Source organism: Poecilia reticulata, chromosome 8, assembly GCF_904066995.2.
Source record: "Poecilia reticulata chromosome 8, P_reticulata-male-v2, whole genome shotgun sequence".
NCBI lineage: Eukaryota > Metazoa > Chordata > Actinopteri > Cyprinodontiformes > Poeciliidae > Poecilia > Poecilia reticulata.
This window is the reverse complement of record NC_088837.1, coordinates 6,648,518-6,675,982: the sequence shown is the minus strand read 5'-3', so window position 1 is coordinate 6,675,982 and position 27,465 is coordinate 6,648,518. Positions and strand designations below refer to the sequence as shown.

General features: G+C 41.5%; 1 protein-coding gene across 3 annotated transcripts; it reads left to right on the top strand.

The window, feature by feature from the left end:
• The first annotated feature begins 49 nt into the window (after positions 1-49).
• On the top strand, positions 50-27,444 carry triobpb (TRIO and F-actin binding protein b). 3 transcript variants are annotated; one of them, XM_081609722.1, is made up of 18 exons: positions 50-897; positions 1,967-2,106; positions 2,341-2,522; positions 5,006-7,517; positions 7,668-7,785; positions 9,180-9,251; positions 14,634-14,690; positions 14,774-14,842; positions 14,933-15,022; positions 15,201-15,310; positions 18,563-19,007; positions 19,302-19,542; positions 21,195-21,306; positions 21,913-22,072; positions 22,832-22,933; positions 24,179-24,265; positions 26,102-26,297; positions 26,382-27,444. In XM_081609722.1, exons 1-17 carry the CDS (start codon positions 625-627, stop codon positions 26,261-26,263), a joined length of 4,932 nt encoding a protein of 1,643 aa, XP_081465848.1. In that variant the 5' UTR covers positions 50-624; the 3' UTR covers positions 26,264-26,297; positions 26,382-27,444. The 3 variants fall into 3 exon arrangements, with proteins under 3 accessions (XP_081465848.1, XP_081465847.1, XP_081465849.1); XM_081609721.1 differs by having other exon boundaries at positions 51-897; positions 26,102-27,444; XM_081609723.1 differs by lacking the exons at positions 50-897; positions 1,967-2,106; positions 2,341-2,522; ... (1 more) ...; positions 7,668-7,785; positions 9,180-9,251 and adding an exon at positions 9,963-10,357 and having other exon boundaries at positions 26,102-27,444.
• Positions 27,445-27,465: the final 21 nt, after the last annotated feature.

Genomic DNA, 27,465 nt, shown 5'->3' with positions numbered 1-27,465 from the left:
AAATGTCATTCATTTACATTTTTTGTCACCTTGCAGTGTTTCTCAACCCTGGTCCTCACTGCCCCTCCTGCTCTGCATGTTTTAGATGTGCCTCTTTTCCAGAACAGCTGATTCAAATGATTGCATGACCATCCAGTACTGCAGAAACCTGTTAATCACCCAGAGATACAATTCAGGTGTGTGGCAGAAAGGAAATATTTAAAACATGCAGGGCAGGGGGTCGGTGAGGACCAGGGTTGAGAAACACTGGCTGAGAGGCTTCAGTTTGTAAATTAATCTTTATGTAAATGTAGTGTCTTGCAGTAACTGGGAGTCCTCAGACTGAATGCTCTCTCAAAATTTACAAGTCTAGCCTTATGTTGTGGATGAACAATGAAATTAATCATTTTTTTTTTTTATTATTATTCTGAGCTTTTGCTCTTTGCTCAGCCACTACTGTAAAGTAGTTACAGTCCCGTAAAAAGATATGTATTGAAAATAACCGATGGATTGCACCAGATGATTTCTGTTTCTCTTTTATAGATTTTTCCACTTTTTTTTGTTTTTAATTGGACCGTATTTTATTTTTGGGAACGCCTGGAATGCAGCCATCGAGCAGGCCCCACCCCGCCCTCCGGACTCAGCATGTCCCACTCCAGCGATGAGACCACATGCCCCAAGTTCCAACCCAATATCTTTGACCCCTCCCGCTGCCACGAGTGCCTGCGCCAGAGGCACCTGCATACCAGCGCAGGGGAAAGAACCGAGCTCGAGCCTCAACAGAAACCCCTGCCTGAGGATGGGGATGCAACTGGGAAAAGCTCTGGACTTGGAGGTGGAATCAGGTTGAGCAGGGCAGCGCTGCTGACGCCAATCTCTTCCCAGACAGAGGAAAGAGACACCAGCAGCAGCAGCAAGGTAGGAAAGGACTCTGGGTAACCTGGAGAAGAGGTGCTTTGTGTAAAACCAGAGTACAACAGGTGCTGACTGATGGGATTAGTTTGGATTGGAGGAAAGCCTGGCAGGGGAGGCTCTTTTCAGGTCAGAGGTCACGGCGGCAGAAGGGTAAAAGTGCGGCTAGATGAAAAACAACATAATTGATTTAAGTTTTAAAATGTATAAGATCTAAAACAAAACAATGTATATACAGTATATATTTTTTGTTGAGCTTAAAGGGATGTTTTGTTAACTGAGAAAGTGTGACAGAACACTATGACCAATATGAAAATAGATTATAGGATCATGCAGCAATGTGTTGCCTTTTAGTAAATTAAGAAAAATTTGACTCATTATAGCGGAGTTAATGTGGAGGAAGGCAGCAGCTGCTGCTCTTATTATAAATGAATGAAGTTGGATCACTTACTGGCCTCCAGGGAAACTGTAACCTCTTAGAAAGAGGTGCAGCGAGCAGGAGCAGGATGAGCCGGACTGAAGCTGTAAAACTGCCTGTTTGCTGCTTCTGCTGGCATTCACAACAAAAATGACATCTGTGGCTGTTTTTCATTAAATCAGGATATCATTGTTTTTAAATAGTGCCAGCTTCTCAGTTTTAATAGTGGTTTCCTAAAAGATGACACCATCTGGCAAATGTGATGAATGGGTCTATTTTTTAAATCCTTTGTAACAGAAGGCAGTTAAAGGAGCCGGTTTTAGTGTAAAAAAACATAGGCTGTTGAAAAATGAATGAGGAAAGCCACGAGTCTGATCAAGTTTCAGAGTGTAACCCTGATCAGACAGCGGCGTGAACATGTGAGCGTCTGACTGAGAGGAGAATCTCTACCACATTCTAGGAGATGGAGTCGGTCAGAAATATGTGGAGCTGTTAACTTTGAACTCATCTGTACTTTCACATCTATCATCTTCATCACATCTGAGGGTTTTTATTTTTTATTTACCCTTTGCTTGAAGACCCAGCCTCAAAGATCAATGTCTTTGACTGGGAGCTAGGTTGTGTTTCAACTTTGATTGGTCCATTTCTTCCAATCAGGAGGACTCTGACAGTGTTTCAGTGGTGAGCAGCTGCTGTGATGTCAATGGAGGCCAGGCGCGTAATGGGGAGACCTCTCTGTGCATCCTGAGCTCCGACTGCAAGCTCTACATTTGTGAGGACGATGACGCCACAGACAGGTGAGAAACCTTTACAACCGGAACATTTGGATGAGTTAGAAATGTTAATTCTAAGGGCTATATGTATAATTTAATTGTTCTACCGAGATAGGTTTAGCAGCCAGTCATATGTAATAAAACACTGATTCTACGTTCAAACATTACATTATGTTCAAACATTTTCTGGTGTGTCTTGGTTGTGTTGACGTTAAAGTCTCACCATCCCACGTCTACATATGTCTATCTTCCAAACAGCTCTTGTGACCAGAGTGAAGAATTCAGTTGCTCTGTTGGTACTGACGAGGAGTACTTGCCGAGCCGAAGTCATCCCACCAAACTCAGGATGACCCGTCTGGACCCTCCACCTCATCGGCCCAACACTCGGCAGGCCTGGATGGAGGAAACGCGAGGTGGCGGCAGCTTTAGTCGAGGCTCAGGTGCTTCCAAAACTGCTGACATAATTCCTTAGCAAATTGATTTCATGAAAAAGAGCTGTGGGCTATGTATTGGTGACAAGCCACTTGAAAGTCAGAGAAAAGGATCACCTGATCTTTGATGTAATGTAGTTGTGGATATTATGTGAAGCTGCACACCGAGTCCTTGGTACACCTATGACTTACTGCACTTCTTAATCTATATCCAGTTACAACCAGAGGTGTCTTTTTCTTAGCATCCCCATTTGGAGTCACCAGCTGAGGTGTCGGAGTAATTATCAGTAATACAATACAATACATTACGCACTCAGCGGCAACTTTATCAAGTAGACCTGTTGAATGTATGGAATCCAGCCAATCGCATAACAGCAACTCAATATATTCAGTCACCTAGCATGGCAGCACGTATACCTCCAAGATAGTGTCTACCCCTTTATGATCGTGGTGTAACCAGGGGTGAAAATAGGTGGGGTACGATCGGGTACTGCTTACCCCTAAAAGATTTAGCGGGGGTACGCAGTACCTGGAAGAGGGGGGAGCGGCTGTCTGCTGTAAAAAAAAATCAATGGGTTCACTGTGCAGCCGTGAGTGGAACTAATCAGCGTGACTGATTAGTTTTTCAAGAACAATCTAAAACACGACTTAATCAGTTAATAAATAGCGACGTCCTCTGACTCCTTATCAAAACTTTTGTAACTTTATTAAAGAACAACAACAACAAAACGTGTTCAAATTAATGACCCAACAAAAATAATCTCAGTAATTATTGTTTCAACAAGGTGTTGCGCAATTCTGTCCGTTTCGCTTCCATTACCTAAATAACTAGCAGAGCAGGAGTTTAAAATTAACTAATCAATCATCGCTGTGTTCATGAGAGGCTTATTAATAATCGCAAAAATAAATATTAAGCCTGAGAACCTAATCATAACGGACTGAATGTTATGTTTTTAAAGTAATCTCTGCTGGGCTTGCGCGCAGGAGGTTGCCACGGCAACGAGTGTGCTTAAACGACAGAGGGAGAATAAAAAGGTGAGTGGTTTAGAGTTGATCACCTGGTCAGGTTGTTTTACCTTTGCTGTGGTGCTTTACAGCCGCTGTAGTTTCTGAACGTTCAATAAACGACAAACTAGGACTAATTATCTCGTTCGTCTGTGAGAATACGTCATTCACAACAAACATCAAACACGGTAGATATGTTTCATTAAGTATTTAACACACAAATGCGCGATACTACAGCGATAATTATGTGAAATTAAATTGTCTAATATTTTTTTTAAAAATAGTTTGGGCATCTTGCTTTGAGCTCAGAGTCGAGAGGCGTTTCCTCTGTCAAACTAATTTTTTTGCCTCTTATTTAGTGGAAATATTGATGTTGATGAGACTTTCTCCAAAAATTAGAACCTTTTTCAACCTTTATAGCTAAACTGTTGAAAATGAGGCTCTAACATTCACAAATGACATTGAAATAAAATCCAGTCTGAGATCTGGTTTGAGGCGATTCCTCTGGAACCTGTTGGACGAAAAACATCCCAACTTCAGAAGATGTGCTTTTAACTTAATGGAGCTCTGTGGTTCTTCCTAACAGTATGAGAGTCAGGGTGAGAAGGCGCCATGTTAGGAAGACGAAGTGGAAGCTGCAGGATCTTCAGAACAAACAGGTCATGATGCTGGGCTACTGATTATCCCTCTGTCTGGACACAGGATCAATATAACCAGTTTAAAAGCTAAAATGAATGGTTATATGCCAGACATGGAAAACTGGGATGCACTCCATGCCATAATGTTCAGAATTTAGGTCTCATGGCATCTCAAGGTGTCAACATTGCAGCCAGTGGGCTGAAGGACATACAGCTCCATTTTGTAGCAATTCAAGAGCTACCCAGCTTTTATCGCTTTGCAAAAAAAAAATTAATCATCACAGAAACTTCAAAACACACAAAGAAGCAAAATAAAACTTTCACCCCTGAGGGTAACCATTCTCAAATGAGTTCCTTTTCTCAGCGGCCTCCACAGTAGTAAAATGTATAGAAGTGGTATGATGGCAAAGTCATCAAGAAACTACTAAGTTGTTTCAGTGTGAAAACAGACCTTGTCTGAAAGCAACATTTTCAATAAAACCTTCTATTCTTTCATAAGCTGGACTCTCATGATCTGAAGTTTGTTTGCTATACACCTAATGTAGATTACTCATGGGTTGCAAGTCACTGATATTGTTGCACGGCATGTTTTCTTAATATTGTGTGGCCTTGCTCTACATACAACCACCAGATCTCTGTAAAACAGCCACTATTGATATGTGGTCCAACAGCCACAAAAATATGGAGCAGTTTGGAAAGTAAAACTGTGCATAATTGGCCATTTGGTTGTAGGTTTATGTCTGGAAAACGCTTGTGCCTACATTTTGGTTGAACTTTACCTTATTCTTGACTTATCATTTCTAGTTCTCTCAAAATGAAAGTCATTACCAATTTTTGTGTTTCTTCCAGGATTAAAAGAAGACAGAGAGAAGCGTGAAAGTGGCTACTATTCCATTGGGAGGGCAGCTGGTACCCGTTTTACTGAAAAAAGCCCACCCACGCCTTTCCGCCATTTTGAAAGAGGACATCCCATCTTTAGTCACAGAAACATTGAGCCAAAAGACACTGTCCCCTTCAGAAATCCCAATCTTGGTGTTGCCTCAGAAAGGCCGATACCAGAAGTGTTCAATGAGGACCTTACTGTTGAAATTCCTCCCCCGGACCCTTACGAGGTTGCGGTTGAAGTTGAAGCACAAGTTGGGCCTCGATCTCCCAGTCCTACTCCTTTTAAGATTGCGGAGTCCCTGGCCTCAACTGGTCGAAAGGGTTTAAGTCGAACAAATCCTCTGAGTAACATGTCGTCCTATCAACAATCAGGGCGATATGATTCCTCAAGGCGAGGCTCAGCTCTCCAATCTCGCTCTTCATCCCCCTCATGTGAAAACTTGCAGTTAAGACACAGTGAGTCCAGCAGCATTCTCAGCAGAACAACCTTTGATGGTGGTGGTCGGTCTCAAGGACCAATGCAAGGATCACGAAGCTCCTTACAAGGCGTCCAAGCTCGACATTTTGAGTCCGGAACTCTACCAAGAAACTTCAAATCATTTGCTTCTTCTCTCAAGTCCCAGTCCAGTACTGTTTCTGATTTTCGGAGTGCCTTAAAGAAGACGGAAGCAAATAGTTTTTCAGCAGGACTAGGTAGTGACAAAAGGAGCTCATCACCTTTGAGGAGGGAATATAATTCTTCGGTCCAAATGTCTTACAGCACCGATGCAACTGCTAGTTCAACACATCATACTTTCTCCCCATCTAGAACTTATGATCGTTTTCAGGAGAGTCGTGCATCCTCGCCGCCTAGGAGAAACTTAAACTCCTCAAGCCAGTCTCTCCGAAAATCTGAATCAATCACATCCCTAAATGATCGTAGTCACCATCGACGCAATGGTTCTCCAGTATCTTCCCCACCGCCAAAGAGAAATTTCAACTCTTCAAACCAGTCTCTACGAAAATCTGAGTCAATCACATCCTTAAATGAGCGTAGTCGCCATCAAAATAATGGCTCTCCAGTATCTTCCCCATTGCCAAGGAGAAATTTCAACTCCTCAAGCCAGTCCCTCCTTCATAAATCTGAATCAATCACATCCCTGAATGAGCGTAGTCACAGGAGACGCAGTGGCTCTCCAGTATCTATATTGCAACCAGGGAGAAATTTCAACTACTCAAACCAGTCCTTGCGTAAATCTGAATCAATCGCATCCCTAAATGACCGTAGCCACCATCAACGTAGTAGTTCCCCAGTTACTTCTATGCCACAGAGGAAAAAGTTTACCTCACCAAACCAGTCCTTCCTTCGTAAATCTGAATCCATTACATCTCTAAATGATCGTCACCACCATGGTCGCTGTGGCTCCCCAGTAAGAGAAGGCTATGGGATAGAAGGACCGGCTCAGCTGCGCAACCCAATGATTAGAAACGAACTGGATGATCAAGAGTGTGAAGTCTCCACTATGTCTTCGTCTAGACATGATTCTGACGGACGAAGACAGTCCATACTTCGAAAAACTGAGACAAGCTGCAGTCGGGGTTTAGGCAGCCGCTCTTCATCTCCTTCTAGGAGAGCTCATGAAACCTTTGCTCAAGGAAGGGGACACAGTGGTGGCTCATTAAATGGCCATGCTCATAAAAATCGTAACTCCTCACCTTCGAGGCAAAACCTTGACGCTTCTTCTCAGTCTCAACGACATAAAACTGAGTTTTCCAGCTCTGTCGGAAGCCGTGATGCCAACAGTTCTTTGGCTTTTAGGGGACGCTATGATGCTTCTGATTATCACTCATCTGGAAATATGCGAACTGGCAGCTCTTTTAACAGCAAGAATATGCAGACCAGCCGCTCTTCCTCTCCTTCAAGAAAAGGCAATATTGACTCCCCAGGTTACTCGATCCTCAGAAGTGCCACCAAAGGAGACTCCAGTGTTTCATTTAAGAGCAAAAACACAAATAATGAAACAAAGTATGACTCCCGTTCTTCATCAAACTCGTGGCGTGGATCTACACATTCAATCCGCAGCTCCTCTGTATCTCGATCTGCCTCACCATCTAGACAAACCACAAGTAACAACAGAGCTGCCTACGTTACTTTGGAAACATCCGGAACCTCTGGCAGCATGAGATCTAGGGCTGGTAGACATGGCCACGATGATCGCCATCCCCCTCCTCATAAGAGGTCCTCTCACCGTGCACAGAGCCCCTCTCCTCCACCGCAGATACACATTCAGACACACACCTCCTCGCAAAGCTCCATGGAGTCTTCTGAGTCAGGCCAGCTCTCTGTGGGATCAACAGGACGGAACAGGGAGGAGTACGCTGCAATGGCTGACCTGCCAAAGGTCAAAATGATCCATCAGAAGGAGGGGCCAGGCCACATGGGACAGCCACAGAGTCATCAGCCTGTCCGAAGACAGGAACTGTTTAAACCAGCCAGGTCAGGCTCACAGTACACACACAGAGATGAAAGATAAACGGTTTGTGTTTAATTCTTATAGGGGGTAAGGTCACTACATTTCTGAGCCAAACTGCAGCTAATTTTACTTTCAATCCGCCTTTCATATCTTATGTGTTTGTGCCATTTCAGCCACTCCCTGAGCAGGCATCCCTCCATAGAGTGGGACGATCCTGGCGATATGGATAAAGACTGGCACTATGGAGGCAGTGGATATCTATCTCGAGCTCATTCCACCACATCACTGCAGGTAGACTGCTTATGGGCGACGTGAGTTATATTAAGGCATGAAAAGACTAGTTTGTACCTTACAAAAGTATCCATGTCCCTTTTACATGTTAACATTTGTCATGTTACAAATGTATTTTATGGCATAGCCAACACAAAGCAGCGCATAGATCCAATTTAGAAGGAAAATTTGATGTAATTCAAAAGTTTTACATGTTGAAATCGCTAAAGTGTTTTGTACATTTGTATTCAGCCCCCTTTTGTAACCTAGAAAAAATCCATTGGTATTTTTAGGTCATAAAACAATATCCCAAATTGGAAGAGTTTGCCTTTTACAGAAAGGTAGTGAAGGGTTACTGCCTGTCATGAAGGGGACGCATGCAAATATGTGTGGTGTTGAAACTAACCCTGCGCATCAACCTGAACACACCAACCCCTCAGTGACAAATCACGCTGTGGGAATGCGTTTCTTCTGCAGCGACAGTAAAAGCTGGTTAGAGTTAATGATAAGCTGAATGGACCTAAATAAAGAGCAATGCGGGAAGAAAACTTGCTAGAGAATTCAAAAGACTTTGGACTAGTGTTGCAGTCAAGACCGCATAACTCAAAATCGAACAAAGGCCAGACCATTTTCATAACCATTACTGTAATCACAATAATGGAGTTGTTGCTGCAAACATTTCAAAGTTTTAAGCTAACGATCGGGAAGGCTCCAGACTCATTGGTTGCACTGCTACAAACCAAACTTTCATGTTAGCATACCCTCAGCTACATACCTCTTGTCCAGGCTAGTCATAAGTTAAACAGACAAACCAGATGACTCCGAAGAGTGTACACGTCTTGCTGAACGTTACTGACTCGGTATTGGCTGCAGGCAGAGTGAGTGGGGACGATAGGTGAACACCTAGTCTCTTGTTTTTTTCATCCCAGTGTAGGCACATGGTGGCAGCACCGACACTTTCAAAGTAAAAAAAAAAAAAATGTTACTGGTTGCATTTGAATGCAAGCGGTAATATCACAGTAAGTTGCTTTAAAAATATATGCTGTAGCCAGCGTCTGTGGCTGGTCACTGGAGGAATTCATAGCACAACATGTCCAATCTGTAATAGGATGTATGAATACTTTAGTGAGTCTCAGTCCAGCAGGAAGAACGGTGGATGCCACTGGTTTTGGAATAAGGTTTTGAACCCCACGATGTAATGCGTCCTTCCTTTTGCTCAACATAATCCACAGCAGTGCAACTGAACTTGAGCATTATTTCCACCAACCCCCCCTCGCCCATACCTCCCAAAGTGTGTTAATGCTTAACCCACATCTTTCCCTTATGCCTGAGAACGTAGAGCTGTGTGATTGACTTTATGTGTTTGTTTGGTCAGACATTGATTATTTTTGTAACTACAAGCCGCTCTTATCCAGAGATCAGGCAGTCCCACGGCAGATGAGGGCTGTTCATGGAAAAGTAATCATCACAGATCGGAAGAAATGCAGGTAGGTACTACAGCCCGCATGTTGAAAGTTAATGTCTGTGAGTCACCTCTGTTGAAGCATACAAACGGTTAAGTTTTTTTCTTTGTCGGTCACTAATTGTTGTTATGCATGAAATAATCTAGGACATTATTTTGCCTTCTGGCTTGTTTAAGTACACGTCATCTTTCTGCAATATTCACTCATGGTCTTGCATATCTGCATTTATTTTTAGATTTACTTGCTACCATAATTCGTATATACGTTCATGTTATGCTCCTGCTTAGCAGTTGTTTGTTGTGTGTCTGTAGGCCTTACCTACACCCTACAGTCATTTCATAAGACTGAGTTTTGTCAGTTGTGGTCTGCTGGGGCATGTGTTGAAATTCCTGAAATGAAACCAGTAGCTACAGAGGGTGGATTTTAGAGGGGGGGGGGAGTGCCACTTCAATTCCAAGCTTAGGCTATCAGGAAAATGTGGCCTGGTCTGTTCTGTGTGTGTGAAAAGAGATGATTACTGATTGTCCTTGTCAGGAAGATGTATTGCTGTTGTGAATGAAGACTGCTAGTTGAACACATTTTCTTGCAGTGATGAGGGTTTTTATTAGTAGACTTCATCTGGATTAAAACATAAGACTTGGTACCCTCTCATGCTCTCCTCCCCCCCTCATGAGGGTCCCTCTAATCCATTTCTCACAGATACAACACTGAGGTCTGCGTGTTTTCTTAAACGAGCATTGCGGATCCGCCCAGGAAGTGGCAGACAGGGCAGAGACAGAGAGCAGCGAGTAACGACGCATTGAGCTGAAAGCAGGATCTCTCCCCCGCGTATCAGAAAGTTTAGACATGGTTGCATCTGAATTGGAGTATTTAATCCACATTTAGCGGGACAAATTCGCCCCTTTTTCTCAGACCGCGGCCAGTATCGTCGTGGGAAGATTACGACACTTTGACTGGAGTTAAAAATGTGGATGAATGGCGGGGTTTTATCTGAATTTGCGTAACGTGCGCGAGCCAGTAAGGTGCTTTCTGCACGAGAGGCTTAGCTGAGACGAGAAAGTTTTTCTCGTGAGGATTAAACACATTTCCGTCTTTATTTTTTTAACTTTCTGGATCCTGTTATCATGACGGTAAGTCGTACCCTCCTATAACAAGTCTATGCTTAAAGCAGTTTGTGTTTTCCTGTCTATTTTTCCTTCCTGAATTAATATAAATGAAACCAACGTTTGTTGTGCAGTTAGCAGTGTTTAGCTAACTTTTATAAAACGTTGGTGCTCTTTTAGCTTCTTGTAGCTAGCTGCTTTTTCTGGTAATCATTGGATTAACGCAGAGGGGTGTGTTCAAAGTTTATTGAAGTGGGTTTTTATTTTCTTACGGCTCAGTTTGAGTGGCTGTGGCTAAATACTTTTATGTTTCTCTTTCCTTTATTTACCCTCCATTTGTTTACAGTAGCGGGACATTTTATTAGCCGTCAGCCCGTACAGTCTGACAGCATTCACAACCAGCTGTGACACATGCTCCGTGTTTTCCTCTGGCTTTTCGGAGTGGGTGGTGGGCACTTCGTCCCTTCTCCGTTTCGTAGCTTTGAGCGTTACGAACCCAACATTTTTATGTACGAAATGAAGCCGTTTGCCGCTGATCGTTTATGCTAGATATGTCAGTAAGATTCTCAACAGACTTGTAGGTCAAATCAAATCAAGAGCATATATTTGATAAGCTAAGAGCATCTTTGAAATCAAATATTTTTCGGTAAACTAATTAGTATTAATATACATTAAAACCATTTTAAAGGAGTGACTCAAATCTGAATGTCTATAAGAAACATATATTCCCAGATGTTCTGCTCTGCAGCCCTGAACACAAAATCCAACATGGCGGCTGCATGTTGAAATGCGGTACATAAGTTTATTTCCACTTCTGACAGTTTGCGTTTTATGAAATGTTCATAAGCATGAATATATCTGTTTGTGAACATACTCCTTTCGGTCTTGTAGAGACAAGAGAATAACATTTTTATGATTTGAAATAAGTCCCACCTTCGTTCAGCTTTATACTTGTTTGGAAAATAGTCATTTAGTTATGTTAGCCGTTGGTATCGATTATCATGATTGTGCTTAGCATTACTAACATCGATTTCCATCTGTACTTACTGTAGTTAGCAGTCCTTGTCTTAACCGTGAGATTTTCAAAAGCCTAACAACATTTCATAATCCCTTCAAAAAGATAAAATGGAGTAAATTTACTGTAATACTCTAGCTTCCTGTTACCAGCTGTGGTCTTCTCTTGTAGCGTGCCTCTGTAGAAAATGGTTTCCTTTTAACAATCGTCTTGCACCTTTAAAACGGAGAAAGCTAACTTTTAAATCTTCTTAGTAGCTACTTCCACGTGAAACTTTTGACATGAGTAAACTAACAGATGATTTCTTAGTAAATCTCTTAAAAGAAATCCACTAATACTTCTTGACCTACTGGCAAACATTGACACAGTTCATGAAATGTGTTCCCAACTTTGACAAGTAGCAGAAAATATAAAAATTTGACAGTAAATCATCACACTCATCAGCCACCCTGAACAGGCGTCAATAGGCCTCAACACATTTTGCTGAACGATGAATTGCCCCTGAAGTTATTGCGATAAATTATAATAATGTTGCTTTGAGACCTTTTTTCCAAGTAATAGAATGACAGTGGTATAATAATGCAAAAACACATCATCATTAAAGATCAATAAACTTTAAACTAATGAATATTTAACACTGGAACTGGAAGACGTTTTAAATATCCAAAGTTGATAAACAAAAAACAAACTCCCAGGAATAATGAACTTTTTAGAAAATATTATACAATTAAATTACATTAATAAGCGACAGACTTGCTTGGTTGTGAATTAACAAAAGGGGCAAATTGACCTAGAAGTAAAACATGACAGGAATCCTGTAAAAAAACAGACCAACATAACAATTTAGTGAAATCTAGAGTGATTGTTATGATGAGCTGTTGTTTCTCTAGTACCAATATGTTTTCCACTCAGTCGTGGAAACCCGATAAGCCGCTTTTTAAAAATGGTAATCAAGAAGTATTGGCTCTCCGACCCGCAGTAATCCAGGAACTGTCATCACAATGAGCGTTCATTTGGATCCTCCTGTTCTCATTGTGCGCAGAGCTAACCTATTTAGCCGAGCCTTCTGGACAAAGCAGCCAAGACAATACTCCTTTATAGTGACAGGATAGAGGGGTCAGGAAGAGTGCATGACGTCTCTGTAAGCTGGAGTTATTTTTCCGACCCGTTTTCCTCCTATGTGAGCAGAACCTGCACGCACATGATCACTGGAAGCGTTGGAGGAGGAAGCATATTTTAGGAATAACCCCCATCTGCTTCCTGACCCGGCATATAGGCAAGTGCGGACTAGTCGTGAAATAAATTTATGATGAACGTTGACTCATCATGAGTTGCACCTGTTTGTAGTTTCACTTTATTGCTGAGAGAGAGGGGGAGAGAGAGAGAGCGCGCACAAAAACATTTTGGTTTGTGTAGCTCAGGTTTCCTTGAGCGTTTTTTGCCCTGCAGCCATTCTGCTACCATTGTGGCTCACTCAGTCTAAAATTCACAAATATTACCAAGGCATATGATAATGAGAACATTGTATTTGATTAAACCAACACAAACCAAAGCATAATGGTGAACTTTTTTTTTTTTAACCAGTAAATAGACCTGTGATAATAACCAATCTTGCCAAATAATAAATTGTCCCAGAAGTTATTGTAGTAAATGATATTACGGTTGTTTTGAGTATTTTTCGCGTCGTAATAATGCAGGAATGCACTCTCAAAGATCTAGTGAACAATTAACGCTTGAACTGCTAAATGGTTTAAATATCCAAAATAAATAAACAGAACAGAAACGACAAAGAAAATGAATTATGAAGTCTCTGTAAACAAAACTAAGACCAATGTGCCAGACTGAAGGTTTTTGTCATCCACTTTTTGGTAGAAGGAAAGGGAAATGGTAAATCATGGAAATTACTGAGTTTGTTTTAATTTATCTGGTGATTGATTTATTGCGACAGGCTTACCAGTAAAAAAGAATGTAAAGCATACATTTGTATCCAGATCCTCTTTCTCTGATCCCTTTAAACCAGTTGACTAAAGATGTGACTTAATGGTGGAAGAGGTCTGGTCTGATGAGATTCCTCTTTTCAATACTTTGTAGAACCAAGAAAGTCTTTCCGGATACGTTTTTTGTTAGCTTTACACATCTAAAGTTCTTTTTCTTAATCATATCTGACCTTAAAGTTATCTTACAGAGTGTCTGACCACAGATTCTTAGTTTGATTGTATCATTTGAATTGTGTCGTTTCATTGTGGGGATTGTCTGTTCATGCGCATTGTTAGTTTTTCTGCACTAATAGTTTTTGTTGTTCAATAAATGTAGTTTTAGTCTCATCTCGGCAGAGTTTAACTTGATGACTTTTAAATATTGCGGTGGATTTCAAGTACACTTCTTTGTCTTGGTCTACCAAATAAAATACACTAAAGTTAAAAAAAGTACTGACAGTTTAAGGTTTGTGAATACCTTTGCGAGGCGCAGTGGGTAAGAGCAGGAGGCCAAACAAAAGCTTCTAACAGGAGAATAAAGTGACTAAAAATGAGTTGAGTGTGACGAGACAAGCAGATGGCTGGGAGTGCAAGTTCTGCAGAAAACGGCGTGAGTAATCTGAGGAGATTTGAACTGAGGAATGTTGGAGAGTGATAAGGAACGGGATGAATGGATGTTGCCTAATCTTAATCTGGGACCATCGTTGCTCTGAGGCCTCCTGCACACGTTTCACTATTCCTGCACTTTTGGGAGTGGAAAGCAAAAGCGGCGGCTGCTGCTGCGGCGGTGTGCTGCAGCGGAGCAGCAGTGTGTTTAGTAAACATGCTGACGTGCAACCACTCAAGCGGAGCAGTGTGTGTGCAGCAGCAGCATCAGGCTGTCTGGCCTGATTACGGCGCACACTGGTTTTACCGCCATGTCAAATGCTAAGAGGAAAGTTAGACAAGGACTATTTTCGTTTAAAAGGTGAGCCACTCTCCTGGAAACTAGCTGAGCATCCTTTGTGGCTGCATACTTCTGCAGCGTGGCACGCCATTATGTTTTACTACAATAACGGAGTAAACCCGCGGAGGTGTGGACGCATTGAGCATGCACCGTCCTTTAACACTGGTTTGTGGTGTTCTTTGTGTCATCCTCTTTTTTCCATTCCCTTTTTGTCTCCTTGTTGAGATCTACTCTGACTTGCTCTTTTAATGCGCGGCTGATCACATGAATGGCGCTGACACACAAAGACGTCCACGTTTCCTTCCTGTAAACTGCTGTGTTCAAACAAAGGGTAACGAAACTGACGCTCCGCCCTCCTGTTTGCAGCCCGACCTCTTGAACTTCAAAAAGGGATGGATGTCAAAACTGGACGACTGCGGAGAGGTGAGATATTCCTCCTAGTGCCACTTTTATTTATTTTTTCTTTTCTTGCTTTTTTTAACTTGGTTTACTTTTTCTGTCTTTAGTGGAAGAAGCACTGGTTTGTTTTGACAGACGCTGGGCTGAAATATTACAGAGACTCGACTGCAGAGGAGGCATGTTCTCTTGTTCTCAGTCGAAAATGTTAGCAGTTGGCAAATAAATGTGGTTTTGGTTTCACAAAACGGACTTGTTTCCCTGCGCAGAAAGACGACCTGGATGGAGAAATTGACCTGAAATCTTGCCTGAAGGTGTCTGAGTTCGACGTGGAGAAGAACTACGGCTTTCAGATTCAGGTAAAAGTCTGTCGGTGGTCAAACGACGGCATGCTTCTGTTTTTTTCTTCCTCCTCTTCAAACTGACCTCAACTTTAAACCACATCTTTCTTCCGTTTTCTATGTTGCACCTCTTGTCCTGTTGGTCATCTCCCTCTCACCCGCATCTTTTTCATTTCTCGTCCCTGTCGTGCTACAGACTCGAGAGGCTGTTTTCACTCTGTCGGCCATGACGGCCAGGATCAGGCGGAACTGGATCGAGGTTTTAAAGACATCTATCCGGCCCAGCAGCTCTCCTGACCTCACGCAGTAAGTTCCAGCAGATCTGGTGAAAACATCTCATTTGTTTTAAGCTTGGTTTGTGGTAATTTCTAATGGCTCAAAAGGGTGAAGTAAAAACAGATAAAATCAGGGTATGAACGGGCATCATGGCCGAATTGACCAGTTCCTGTTGGCAGTGTTGTGGTCAAGACCACCTAACCCGAGACTGAGACAAGACCAAGACTTTTAGGGTCCGGGACCAAGTCAAGACCAAGACAGAGGGAAGTCGAGACCGAGTCAAGACAAAGACCAGCGCCCCATGCTACATGATATGACAAAATGTGAAATATGATCCAAATTACTTCTCAAATTGATCTAAAAGATCCATATTCCCATAAAAACACCTAGATATTAAATACTTAATACATTTTACCAATATTAAAAGCAGAAAAAACTCTTTGTTCTGCTTTGGTTCCATCTCTGTGCTACAATCCGCAGTGGTCTCGTGCCATCCCTAAAAAGATAACGAAACCATTATAGCACCATTCTCTCTCTGCACCATTAAACATAGCAATTCAGGCAATGCCCCGACGGTAAATAACACTCAACTATGAACACTGACCAAGTAGCAACAAACAAGAAGTAACCAAGCACAAGGCGCTCACCGTGACTGTTCTCACCCTCTCTCCCGCTACATGAAGCCAGGCAGTCTGACACCATGGCAGACATTACAGCTATCACTTTGAACGAAAACGATGAAAGAGTAATGTACATGCTCTGCATACTCTTTCGTTCTTGTGTTTTGTTTTTGTTAATTAAAAAAATATCAATGTACATAATTAAATAAAATCATCATAGCATAGTAGTTCACAACCTCACACCTTCATATCTCTCGGACCTCCTTCACATTGTCACACCCACCCGTTCCCTCAGATCCTCTTCTTCTGTCCATCTCACCGTCCCCCCTGCTCGTCTTGTCACTATGGGGAGCAGAGCATTCAGCCGCTCTGCTCCCAAACTCTGGAACTCACTCCCACCTGATCTCCGGAACATCGAGTCTTTGCAATATTTTAAGTCCAAACTCAAAACCCATTTGTTTGAACTAGCATACATCCTTTAATTATCTTTGTACTGTCTTATAAATCTTGTTTGTGTGTTTGTTTTTTATTACCGGTATGTATTTTATAATTTGCTTGTTTTTATGTCGAGGTGACCTTGGGTGTCCAGAAAGGCGCCTACAAATAAAATGTATTATTATTACTGCAGTGTACGCAGAACATTACAAGAACAAAGAACGGTGTTCTGTCAGGTCAGCATACGCTGTCAGATCGCCATACGCTTGGCACGAACTCACGGCTATATCTGTCAGACATTACCATATAATTTTATTTAATTAGCAACATAGAATCATGACGTAGATCATCATACACTTTATCAACATTTGTATGGCATCCTGACTTGGTTAAGTAGTTTAATGCGTTTTACACAGGCGTGTGTTGTAGTTGACTGCAGCTGCAGCCAGATCTTGCTTTAAATACACTTTGAAACCACGACAACGCAGTTGTCATTGAAAACAATTTAATGACTTATTTTCATCATAACTTGTTGCATATGGTGAACTGACAATGTGCATGGTACTCACTGCATGTATGCTATTCTGACAGCGTATGGTAATCTGATAGAACAGCTCTCCAGTCCTATTTTCTAAGTAAAGAGCAGTTCAGAACAATCAGACTGTTTCTGAATGTCACATCACTATATTGCAGACTTTTGGACACAGCGTTGTCCCATATATGCGACAACGCTGTTGACTCCTGTGCGGAGGAGTCAACACCTCCGCACAATAATTCAGGCAGTGACTTTTTTCATCATGTGTCTCTGTACAGCTAGCTTTGCTAACATCACGTCAACGGAGCTTACCTTCTTTGAGCTACTTTTCTAAGTGACAAAAAAAGTTAGACGTAGTCCCCACTGTCTGTAAAAGTTAACTGTGGCCATCAGATTTCATATGATTTATGCAGCGCTATTCTATTACTGACTATTAGACAGACATCTTTTGCCGCTGAGAGGAAACCACTGCGCATGTCTTGGAGCGCCGCGTGCGAGTGAAAGGTGGGGAGGGGCAGGGGGAGTAACAGAAACACGTAATTGCTTGGTTTTTAATTGTTGCGTTTTGCATCCACTGAAAACAAAGATAACAAATAAACTGGACAGTATGCTGTACGTTTAGTGATATTTTCACATTTGCGGTCTTGAAAGAAAATGCCGAGTCCTCAGCGACCGAGACAAGACCGAAACCAAATGCAGTCGAGTCCGAGACGAGACCGAGACCATCAAAAAATGGTCTCGAGACCAAGACCGATCTCGAGTACTACAACACTGCCTTTTGGAATACAGGCAAGAGGAGAGCTAGCTTTAAGAGGAAGTTGTACGAAGTTTTGTTCACAGTTGTGAGGCATGTCAGCATTTAAATGTGAAATGGATGTAAAAACAGAGCAGTCATAAAACTTGTTAGAGATGGATAAAAACTTAGTAAATGGCAAACAAATTTAAACGTACATATGCACGCATATTCATGAGTTGGGCCTAAATCCAACTGGAAATGAGTCAAACACCACAATTAACCTCCAGATCCTCTCTATCCTGTCAGACCGAGTTATTTTCAAAAAAGTTTAGGCAGAAATGTTATAACCAAGAAGACTTACAGCTGTAACAGCAGCAAAAGGAAACTATAAGTCAGAGGTGTCAAACTAACTCTTATTTTGGGCCAATTAAAAAAAAATCTCAATGTTCTGTTTTATAAAATACATAAAACTGTTAAATCAACAAATAGCTGGTTGTTTCAGCATTCAGTAAGTGTTTCTTAAAATTAAATATTGATCAGTCTTTTCACACTGATCAGTCCATCCAAGATTTTGTGACAGATTTTGTAGTTCTAATTTAGAAATATTTGTAAGGAATTCTTATATTTGTGCTAATCCATGATGTTAAAGGTGAATTTTTATTAATCTCCGTATCGTATCACTGACTGTAACTTGACATCCAGTGAGGCTGAGGCAGCAGTCAATTAAACTCAAGTTTTTGGCCAATTTTGATTTTAAAAAATGCAGTAAAAACATGTGGGGATCTGTTGATTTTGTGAATTTTGCATATTTGTGAAACACTGGAAGGACTCATTGATGTAATTTGGAGTCTAGAGGGCCACATAAGAAGCTACAGCGGGCCAGATTTAGCCCCTGGGCCTTGAGTTTGACACATCAAAGACTTATAATCTTAGTTCTGTAACTTGTTTTTTATTAGATTACCCGACAACAAAAGCGACGAGGAGAACTCCCATAAGCGCTTCCTGCGATCTTCTCGCCGCCCCCCGACGTGCCACGCCGACTCCCTGTCGGAGACCCCGAGCTCGGCCAGTCCCACCGAGCGAAGGTTCGACTACGTAGAACTGTCTCCTGTTCCTGCCTCCTCCTCCGCCCCTCTCCCATCAAGTCAGCGGGAAGCAGGGGAGGGGCAGGGCCGAGAGCACAGCCAATGGCAGGAGGAGAGGAGCACGAGCAGCCAATGGGAAGCCGTTCTGTCGCGGAAGGGCTCGGGGGTGGGATCGAACCAGAAGCCCCACCTGGACGACGAGATTGAGAGAAAGTGGTCCGAGTTGGAGCGAATGCCGCTGAAGGACATGAGCTCCTTGTCGTCGATGGGATCGCGGACGTCTACCCAGTCGGCCAACGAGGCGCTGCAGAGGGAGGTAGTGTGTGGAGATGATTCTGTAATTTGCAAAGATACTGAAAAGCAAATTAACCCTTCATCTGCGCCGATGAAGTAAATTGATTCTTTTTGCACTACCTTCTGGCTTGTGTGTTACTTTCAGGAGTATTTTCCACCTTAAATGATTAATGAACTGATGTGGAAGATGCTTCTGAAAAGCCAGTCTGCTCTGTTTTTGCGTGCTGTGATGTGCTTCTTGGCGTGAATATATATTTTTATTGCATCCATCTGGTGTCAAATCAGCTGGCTTTACCTCCGTTTTCATCCCTCTCAGGTGGCGTCACTGAGGCAACAGCTGGAGAAACTACAACAGGGGGGACGGGAAGGGGGGAGGGGAGGAAGCGTGCTCGGCGACTGCGGCCCTGAGGCGCCGTGCAGCCGCAGCCTGGCGGCCATGGAGCGCGCTCACAGACACGCACTGGAGGAGCTGCAGAGGCAGCATGACCGCCAGATGAGGGAGCTGGAGATTGAGAAGGAGCGGCTGCTGCTGGAGGAGACTCGGGACACGGCGCGAGGTCAGTCAGTCGCTCGCTCGGTCAGGATCCTTCACAGAGAACGCTGCCATGTTCACTACGGCCTCTGACTGTTTTAAAGGTTTATTTAGATGATATTTAAATCACAATGATCATCTGGTCATCACAGTGAGGTAGAGATTGTAACATCTAACACAATCGTATAGGGCTGGAACGATTAATTGGATTGATTGCGATTATTGAAATAATTGCCAACTTATTTAGTAATCGATTAATCGTCAGCTAGAGAATACAGACTCAGAAAATGCCATTTCCCAAAAGAACAACACATTCAGAGCAGTAATTAAGTCAAAGCTGTACAAAAATGTATATATTTTGCATTTAATGTGGAAAATGTTTTCCACTTTTAACTCCTTAAGTAGCATGTCTTTTAGCTTCACCAGGTTCAAACTGTAAAAAACCAAAATCTCCGATTGAACACCTTTAACTATCCATGTATTAATTGGTAATGAATTTATAACTAATCAAGCATACACTAAAATAATGTAATGTTACATTTTGGGCAAAAAAAAAAAATCCTATTTAAAATGGAAATTAAACATTTGCTTATTTGTACCTTTTAACATATTCCTAACATTGTGTAAAAAATACTTAAGTGGCCACATGAAAAATCTGCAGAACGTTTTCATGCTTCAATCCCATTAAGCGTCCAAATAATCAATTACTAAACCAATCGTTGGTCACAGATTCTGTTCAAAAATATTCGCTGAAACCTTTTGTTTTTGTGAGTTTGTTGTTCTAGCAACTGATAACTTTAGTATGTTGTACATTTCAATAATAATTTACCAATAATGGTAAAATTCACAATTTCTTTGAAAAAGTATTTTGCTGTGGCGCAGCCTAACGTGAGATCTAACATTTTGATATTTTATTTGTTCATTCAACCAAAGTCGAAACGCAAACGAGCCAAAAGCGACTGGATCAGTTCTCCTAAGGCGTCTGGAGACTCAACAGGTTGTGTTTTAATTTAGTTTCTCTGGCATATTAAGATTTCTAAATTAAGATTACATTAATTTTCATTTCTTGTTTGCCGAGTTACCAGCTGATATTTGTCCCTTTAAAAGATTCCAACTCACTGACCTTTGCAAGCACTTGGTTGCAGTAGATTTCAAAGAAAAGGGGAGTGAAATGCAAATTTTAAGCAACTCATTTTACATTTATTTTGTAAAGCTATCTGTTTCCAACTTTCATATGAATCGTTGCTCCAACACGACTCACTCAATTGACTAAATTCCCTTCTCGACAGTCTTGCATTTGATTCAGACGTAGTGGAAATGAAGAATTTTGAAAAATTTGACTTGGTCACAAAGAAAAAAAGCATCCCATTAAAACGCAATAAAGTTGGTAGTTGCACAGTGACGTGAAAAAGCTCAAGAGACTGGAATATTTTGTCAAGGCACTGGACATGAGACATTTTGCTGGCTGAAATGACATCTGCAGCAGAAAGTGAGAAGGTAAAAATACGAGTAAAATGTCTCATAATATCAGAAAACATGCAACATTTCTGTTTCAAAAAAACATGTTCACAAACTAGACTCAAACTGTTGGCGCTCATGGTGAGAGACGTACTCTGCGTTGCTTTAGCTCATGACAAAAGTGAACTAGCGAATGCCAAGTCTGTATTTGTGTTTCAGTGATGGAGGCATTGAAGAAGAAACACAAAGAGGAGCTGGAGAGAGAAGTGGAGAAGGTCAGGAGGCTGAGCAGTGGGAAGCTGGACTCTCACACTCTGCAGACACAACAACAGTAAGACACTTGAATTAACTCCTGCTAGTTGAACATTAACACCTTTTTATCCCGCTATAATCTGCTTATGTTACATCACATTTCTGCAGAACTAGATCATAAATGGATATTCGCTCCTGGCAAAATACTCTGTTGCAGTTTTTTGGTGGTTGTACTCGGAGGCTGAATTTGCGGCGAGCGCAACACTCCCTCCTTGTTAAAAGAAATCCATTAGTGAAGTAGCCGCTGGACGCTGCAGGGCTCCAGAGGGACATAGAAGAATTTGGTCATGGATGAGTTTCTCTTGGCTGTCTTCATGAAGGCCGTTCAGTAGTGGTTTCTGCATTTTTTACGGCTAATCTGCTTTAACTGCTGGCCATTTTCAGCTTGTGCGTGCTCTTCCTCTTTTTGAGGTTGTTGGTTGCAAGATGCAAAGAAGCTTTACGTCTACTACAGGAAACGCTTGAGGGACAGCGAGTGTTTTCTACTCGTTGATGGGTTTAGTGGAGCCTTTCAGAAAGCAGGATTTAGGTTCATACTTGAACATAACGCCTTATTTGATAATGAGGATCTTGTGTATATTTTCACATTTCTTTTTTTTTAAATTTCTCTTACTCGCCGCTGCAGGGCTGAGACGCTGGCCTTGCAGAGAGAGCTGGCCGGCCTGTCTGAGCGCTACTCTCAGAAGTGTCTGGAGCTGAACAAAGCGGAGCAGAGAAACGCCGAGAGAGAAAGGGAAGTCAGTCGCAGAGAGAGAGACGTGGAGCAGCTGAGGAAAGAGAACGTGGTGAGTTAGCACCTTGTGAAAAACTGAAACACAAGGAGAAAAACTTATCGCACGGAGCAATGTGATGCAATAATGGTCGTATTCCCTGAACATATCAGTTTTTTTGGAGTAGTCCAGCACAACATGATGCATAACTGTGAAGTTGAAGGAATGATACATGGTTTTTAAACTGTTTGTTTCATTCAGTCTACTTTGAGGATGTCCTACGGATTCTTAAGTCTTAAATTCACGTATCTAAAATTTGAATTAAGATTTGTTGGAATATTATATTTCAGGGAGTAAGTTTTGATGCTGGATGGACTCTACCAGCCCTTCTGCTCATGCTTTTAGCACTTAGCCGGTTTGGGAAGCTAAAGCTAACGCAGAGAGAGGGAAGGAGAAATGAGGATTATTTGTAACTGATATTTTTAACAATGATATCATAGAAATTAAATATTATTTAATATTTTTACCCAATTAAGAGTACAAATTATCTTTCAGATTCACATTATTCTGATTTTTATTTACAATAAAATAGAAAACCGTGTTTATCATTTTCTTCCAGTTCACAACTATGGACCACTTTGTGTTGATCTATCACATAACATTCTATTAAAACCCAGTTTTAATTTGAATCCCTGATGGTTCTGAGTGTGTTTTTAACACCACATGCTGCAGTTCTGTTCCTACACAACAGTCGGGTGTAGGAACATAACATAACATAACATAACATAAAGTCGGGTGTTTGTTGAAAACCTGACCACGCGTTTGGTTCTCCAGGAGCTGAAGAGCCGCCTGACAGACGAAATGAGCCGAACGCGATCCGCCCTCACGGATAGAGGCTCAGAGGACGACAAAGACGAGACGTCCTGCGAACTGGAGGTACTGTTGTTTTGGAAACTGAAAGTGGACGATAGGGGAGCTGCTTTCTGTGTACATCCTCCACCCACTGCCAGTCAAACTCTTCATGTGGTCTGCAGGTGTGAAAATGTGCAAGCCTTCGCACCAACACCCTGCTGCATCTGCTTTGTGTTTTTGTGGGTGAACGTCAGAGACGGGGCTTTTTTTTTGTGTGGTTTTTAGTTGCTTTAAAGTTATTTTTGAAACATCTTCCCGGACCGGTCCATGTTGGTTCTGTTTTGCTCTCCAGCATCTGTGGTGGATTGAGCTTTGCTTCTTTCCTCCCAAACAATTTTTTTTTTTATCAGGGAGACGGTTTGTTCAAGACGGAGGAAAATTTGATACCATTAGCTACAGCTGAGTGACGGAGCTAAAAAAAAAGCTGAATCTATTTTTCCCCTCACTTTTTCTAAAAAATAAATTACAAATTACAGAAAAGTAGCTTTTACTTCTTTTGTTCTTTTATGAAATAAAGATGGAATTTTACTCAGAAAAACATCTTAAAATTGCAAAAATATTTGTTTTGGTAAGAAAAACTTTGATAATTATTATTTTGGGGGTTTTTTTTGTCTTGGAGTTTTCATAAATTACTTCTTCATTCTCCTAATACCAAGACTTTATTCTGGTAATATTAAGACTTTATTCACATATTATTTCATACGACTTCATTCCTGTATTAAGAGTGTATTCTTGTAATATTATGACTGTATTTTAGTAAAGAAAAAAAAAATCTGTCCCTGGCCTTAATATTTCATCATAAAGTTGACCTGAATTCAAAGTCCAAATAAACAGAAGCTATAAAAATGCGCTTGTCAAACAAGATGGCCGCCCTAAGCGTGCTGACATCACTCTGATCCGTGGAAACGTAGGAGTGCATGGTGGTGAGGGGGGGGGGGGGGATTCAAAATTTTCCAAAAATTACATGTTCAGAAATACCAAAAATTTGATTAATCGATAAAATCAATTAATCGCCCAGTCCTACAACTACGTGTTCCAAGCGGATTAGAAAGAAAAGTGTTTTAAGTATGAACATCCTGCATCCAGGTTTTAAAAGTTGTACAACCATTTCAGCCAAAAGAAAAAAGGTTTCAAATGAATCATAAAAAGCCCCAAATTAATAACGCTCATCCTGGTTAATTTATGTAAACTTCTGACCAGAACTGTTATATTTTTTCCTGTTGTTTTTTGTGGAAAAATAAAAAACACACACTCTTCTCTGTCTTCCAGGTTCTCCTCAGAATGAAAGATAACGAGATAGAGTATCTACACAAGGAGATCAGCTGCCTCAGGAATGAGCTTCAGTTTCTAAACATGGTACCGTCTCTTGATTTACCTCCGAGAAACACTCTAGAGTAGCGGTTCTCAACGTGGGCGGTACCGCCCCCCAGGGGGCGTTCAGAGGACGGCAGGGGGCGCTGGCGGACATTTTTACAAAAGGGGGGCGCTGGGATGCCTTTGGGGGGCGTTTGGTCGAAGGTAAACTTTACACCTTAGAATGCACAACAATACCAGTTTAGACTTTGAGCAACTTGGTAAAACTGTATTGTGTAACATTAAATCATGCTTGGCTGCAACTGTATCGATGGCAGCTCTTCTTCTTCTATTCAGTGTTTGTAGCTTCATGGCGCAGCTCCGCTCCTGGTAGTAGCTTCACCATCAGGTCAGCGTTACACCGGCTGATGACGCTGCTGTGATTCACTTTATCTGGTATTTATGTAGGCTATATGTTTTGGCAGTTCTGTGATCATGTCAAAGCAGCAATTTATATTAAAAAGTGTTTTATTTCCGTTTGAAAGCTGCCCGCTTCCATGAAGGACAACAGAAAATCGGTCTTATAAACATATAATTACTAAAATCACAATACCCTCATTTTGTATCCCTCTGAAAAATGAACCCATTTAAATAAAGAAATCCCTCCATGAGTGATACCACGATAGCGTTAATTTTATAGCGTTAACACGGTGCTGTAAGTGGTCCGGGTCCGGGGGTGATAGAACAACACAGCACTTTTAAATTTCAATAATGAGAATGCAGAAATTGTTTCCGTTGTTTTAAAAGGTTTATGTCGGTCTGCCTTTTCCCCATCGATACGCTTCCCAACCGCCCTGCACCTTAGGGAGTTAAAAAAAAACACAAAAAAAACGCCGTGCACATTGTGCAAAACTCTGAAACATGAGAAGCGGGCAAAACGGAGCGACGAACTAGATGTGAATTATGGCATAAAAACAGAGAATCTGACGCTGAACAGTGAAAAATCAACACATGATGTGAAACATCACGATTAGGAAGCGCAGCAGGTGATGAGCGAAAATTAATGGTGGCCAATAAACGATAAAATAAATGCAGCAACAGGAAAGAAACTAAAGTGGACATAACGATAAACCAAGAGAGGATAATACTAATCAAAGGAAACTAAATGGAAATGAATGAAGAACAAAATCCAATAATAAACTAAGAAACTAAACCAGGCTAAATACGGAGGAATAAACTGGTATGGCAAGAGCTTTAGCAATAATTAATACAGAGGAATGTATGGCAAGAATAAACAGACACTATTTCAGATAAAAGGTAAAATAATATTGTTGAAGTGCCATGGACAGAAGCGCAACTACACATTATTCAGGTGGATGCGAAAACATAAATCGCCCCCCCCTCCACAAAAGAGCGTAGAAACATATGCTCGCCCCCCAAACCTCCTCCTCCAGACGCCGATACGTTTAGGGTAAAACTCGCTACATTTACAACATTTATGTGCGCGAGGTGAAGGAGCGTAAGGCGCTCTGAAGTGTACGGGAAAACATAATCGGTGCGCCGATTCAAAACATCTACAATAATGATAGTAACATTAATAATAAAATAATTGTCAGTGCAAAGTAGCCTACAAATTCTTTGGTGGGGGCCGGTGAGGGACCTGGATAAAGGCTAGGGGGGCGCTGGCCCGAAAAAGGTTGAGAAACACTGCTCTAGAGTGTTAAACTTGATGCAGACATCAAACCACTCAAACAGAGGAACCCTGTAATTTAAAAAGCACAGCTCTGTTTTTTCTTTGGATGTAGTGCTTGACTGTCGCAGCCTGAGGCCGCTCTGAAGATGACGCCTTTATTCATTTATTTTTCCCTCCTTCCCCGTCCTCTGCTCATTGTTGTGCAGGAAAAGCAGCTGGCCTGTGAGCGGTACGCAGAGGTGCACGGAGAGCTGAACGGGATGAGAGGCCGCACCGAGCGCGAGATTCAGAGCCTGAAGGAGCACCTGAGGCTGGCCATGGCCGCCCTGCAGGAGGGGCAGAAGCTGGGCAACAGCCTGGACCACTGACTAGCCGCCAGGCTGGAGTCGGACCACGATCCAGGCAAAGGATGGAACTCTTTAGAGTCTTTTTTTATTATTATTATTATTATTATTATTTCAACCTTTCTTTGTTCCCGGACTGTAGTTTTTCAGCCTGCAGGGCAGCTGGATCCAAAGGAAATACCCGTGCAGAACTTTTACGGCCGTGCGACGGAACTCAAACGTGTCTTTCAAGCCGATTTGCCAACGAGTCATTTTGTCGGCTTCATTACACTGGGCCTTGATTTGTCCTTCAAAAAACAAAATTAAAAAATGAAAAGTGCACTTTTCACTTTTGGTTTTGCTCTGGAGAGTCCTAGCTTGTATCGATGTGCATTTGGTCTTACAACTGGAATGTTTTTTTTTAATATATATTCCATCGGCCTGTAGATGGTTTGTACCGTCTTAATTTTGAAAGCAGAGGTCAGACTTACTGGTTTTTTTTTTTTGTTTTTTTTCCCCTGTTTTTGCAAAGGTGGTACACTTTCTCAAGAAACAAGAGCTTTTTCATATTTGTTGTTATTTTTATTCCTCTTGTTTGTAAGAGTTTCTGGAAAACACATTGGGATTCTGATATGGGAAAAAAAATACAATTTCTAATTCTTGCAGACTAAATGGGAGAATTTGATCTGATTGTTGAGGGAAACTTGGGTTTATTTACACAAAGTTGACTGTAATCTGTAATTTCCACATATTTATAAGCCATGGAGGAGAAATCCCAAACTTTTCTGTCTCCGTCTATCATTTATGAGCATTTTCTGCTATGTGCCACCACAGCAACAAATAGCAGGTGTTGCATCAATGAGCCATTTTAAAAAAATAAATATACATATATATATATGCTTATTGAAAAGAACTATTGTGAAAAGAGCAACTACCTACTTTTTGAAAGCATGTTCTTATTTAAAGCCTCCAGGTTTTTTTGTAAATTATACTCATTTTTGCAATCAATAAAGTTGCTTCCTTAGAAATCCATAAAAACTTTGCAATTAAAAAAAAAAAAGTGGATCAATGCCTACAGTGCCTTCCAAAAGTGTTCACCCTTTTCCAACTTTTATTTCCTTGGGATTTTATGGTATGGACTAGCACAAAAAGTACTGCAAAATTGTGAAGTGAAAGAAAAATTATACTTTTTTTCAGTATTTTTGCAAATAAAAATCTAAAGTGTTTGTGGTGTTGCGTTCAGCCTT

Coding starts and splice junctions, on each gene's coding strand:
- triobpb (XM_081609722.1), top strand. CDS start 625: ATGTCCCACTCCAGCGATGAGACCACATGCCCCAAGTTCCAACCCAAT. Junction 2,523..5,005: donor CAGCTTTAGTCGAGGCTCAG/GTGCTTCCAAAA, acceptor TGTTTCTTCCAG/GATTAAAAGAAGACAGAGAG. Junction 21,307..21,912: donor ACTCTGCAGACACAACAACA/GTAAGACACTTG, acceptor TCGCCGCTGCAG/GGCTGAGACGCTGGCCTTGC.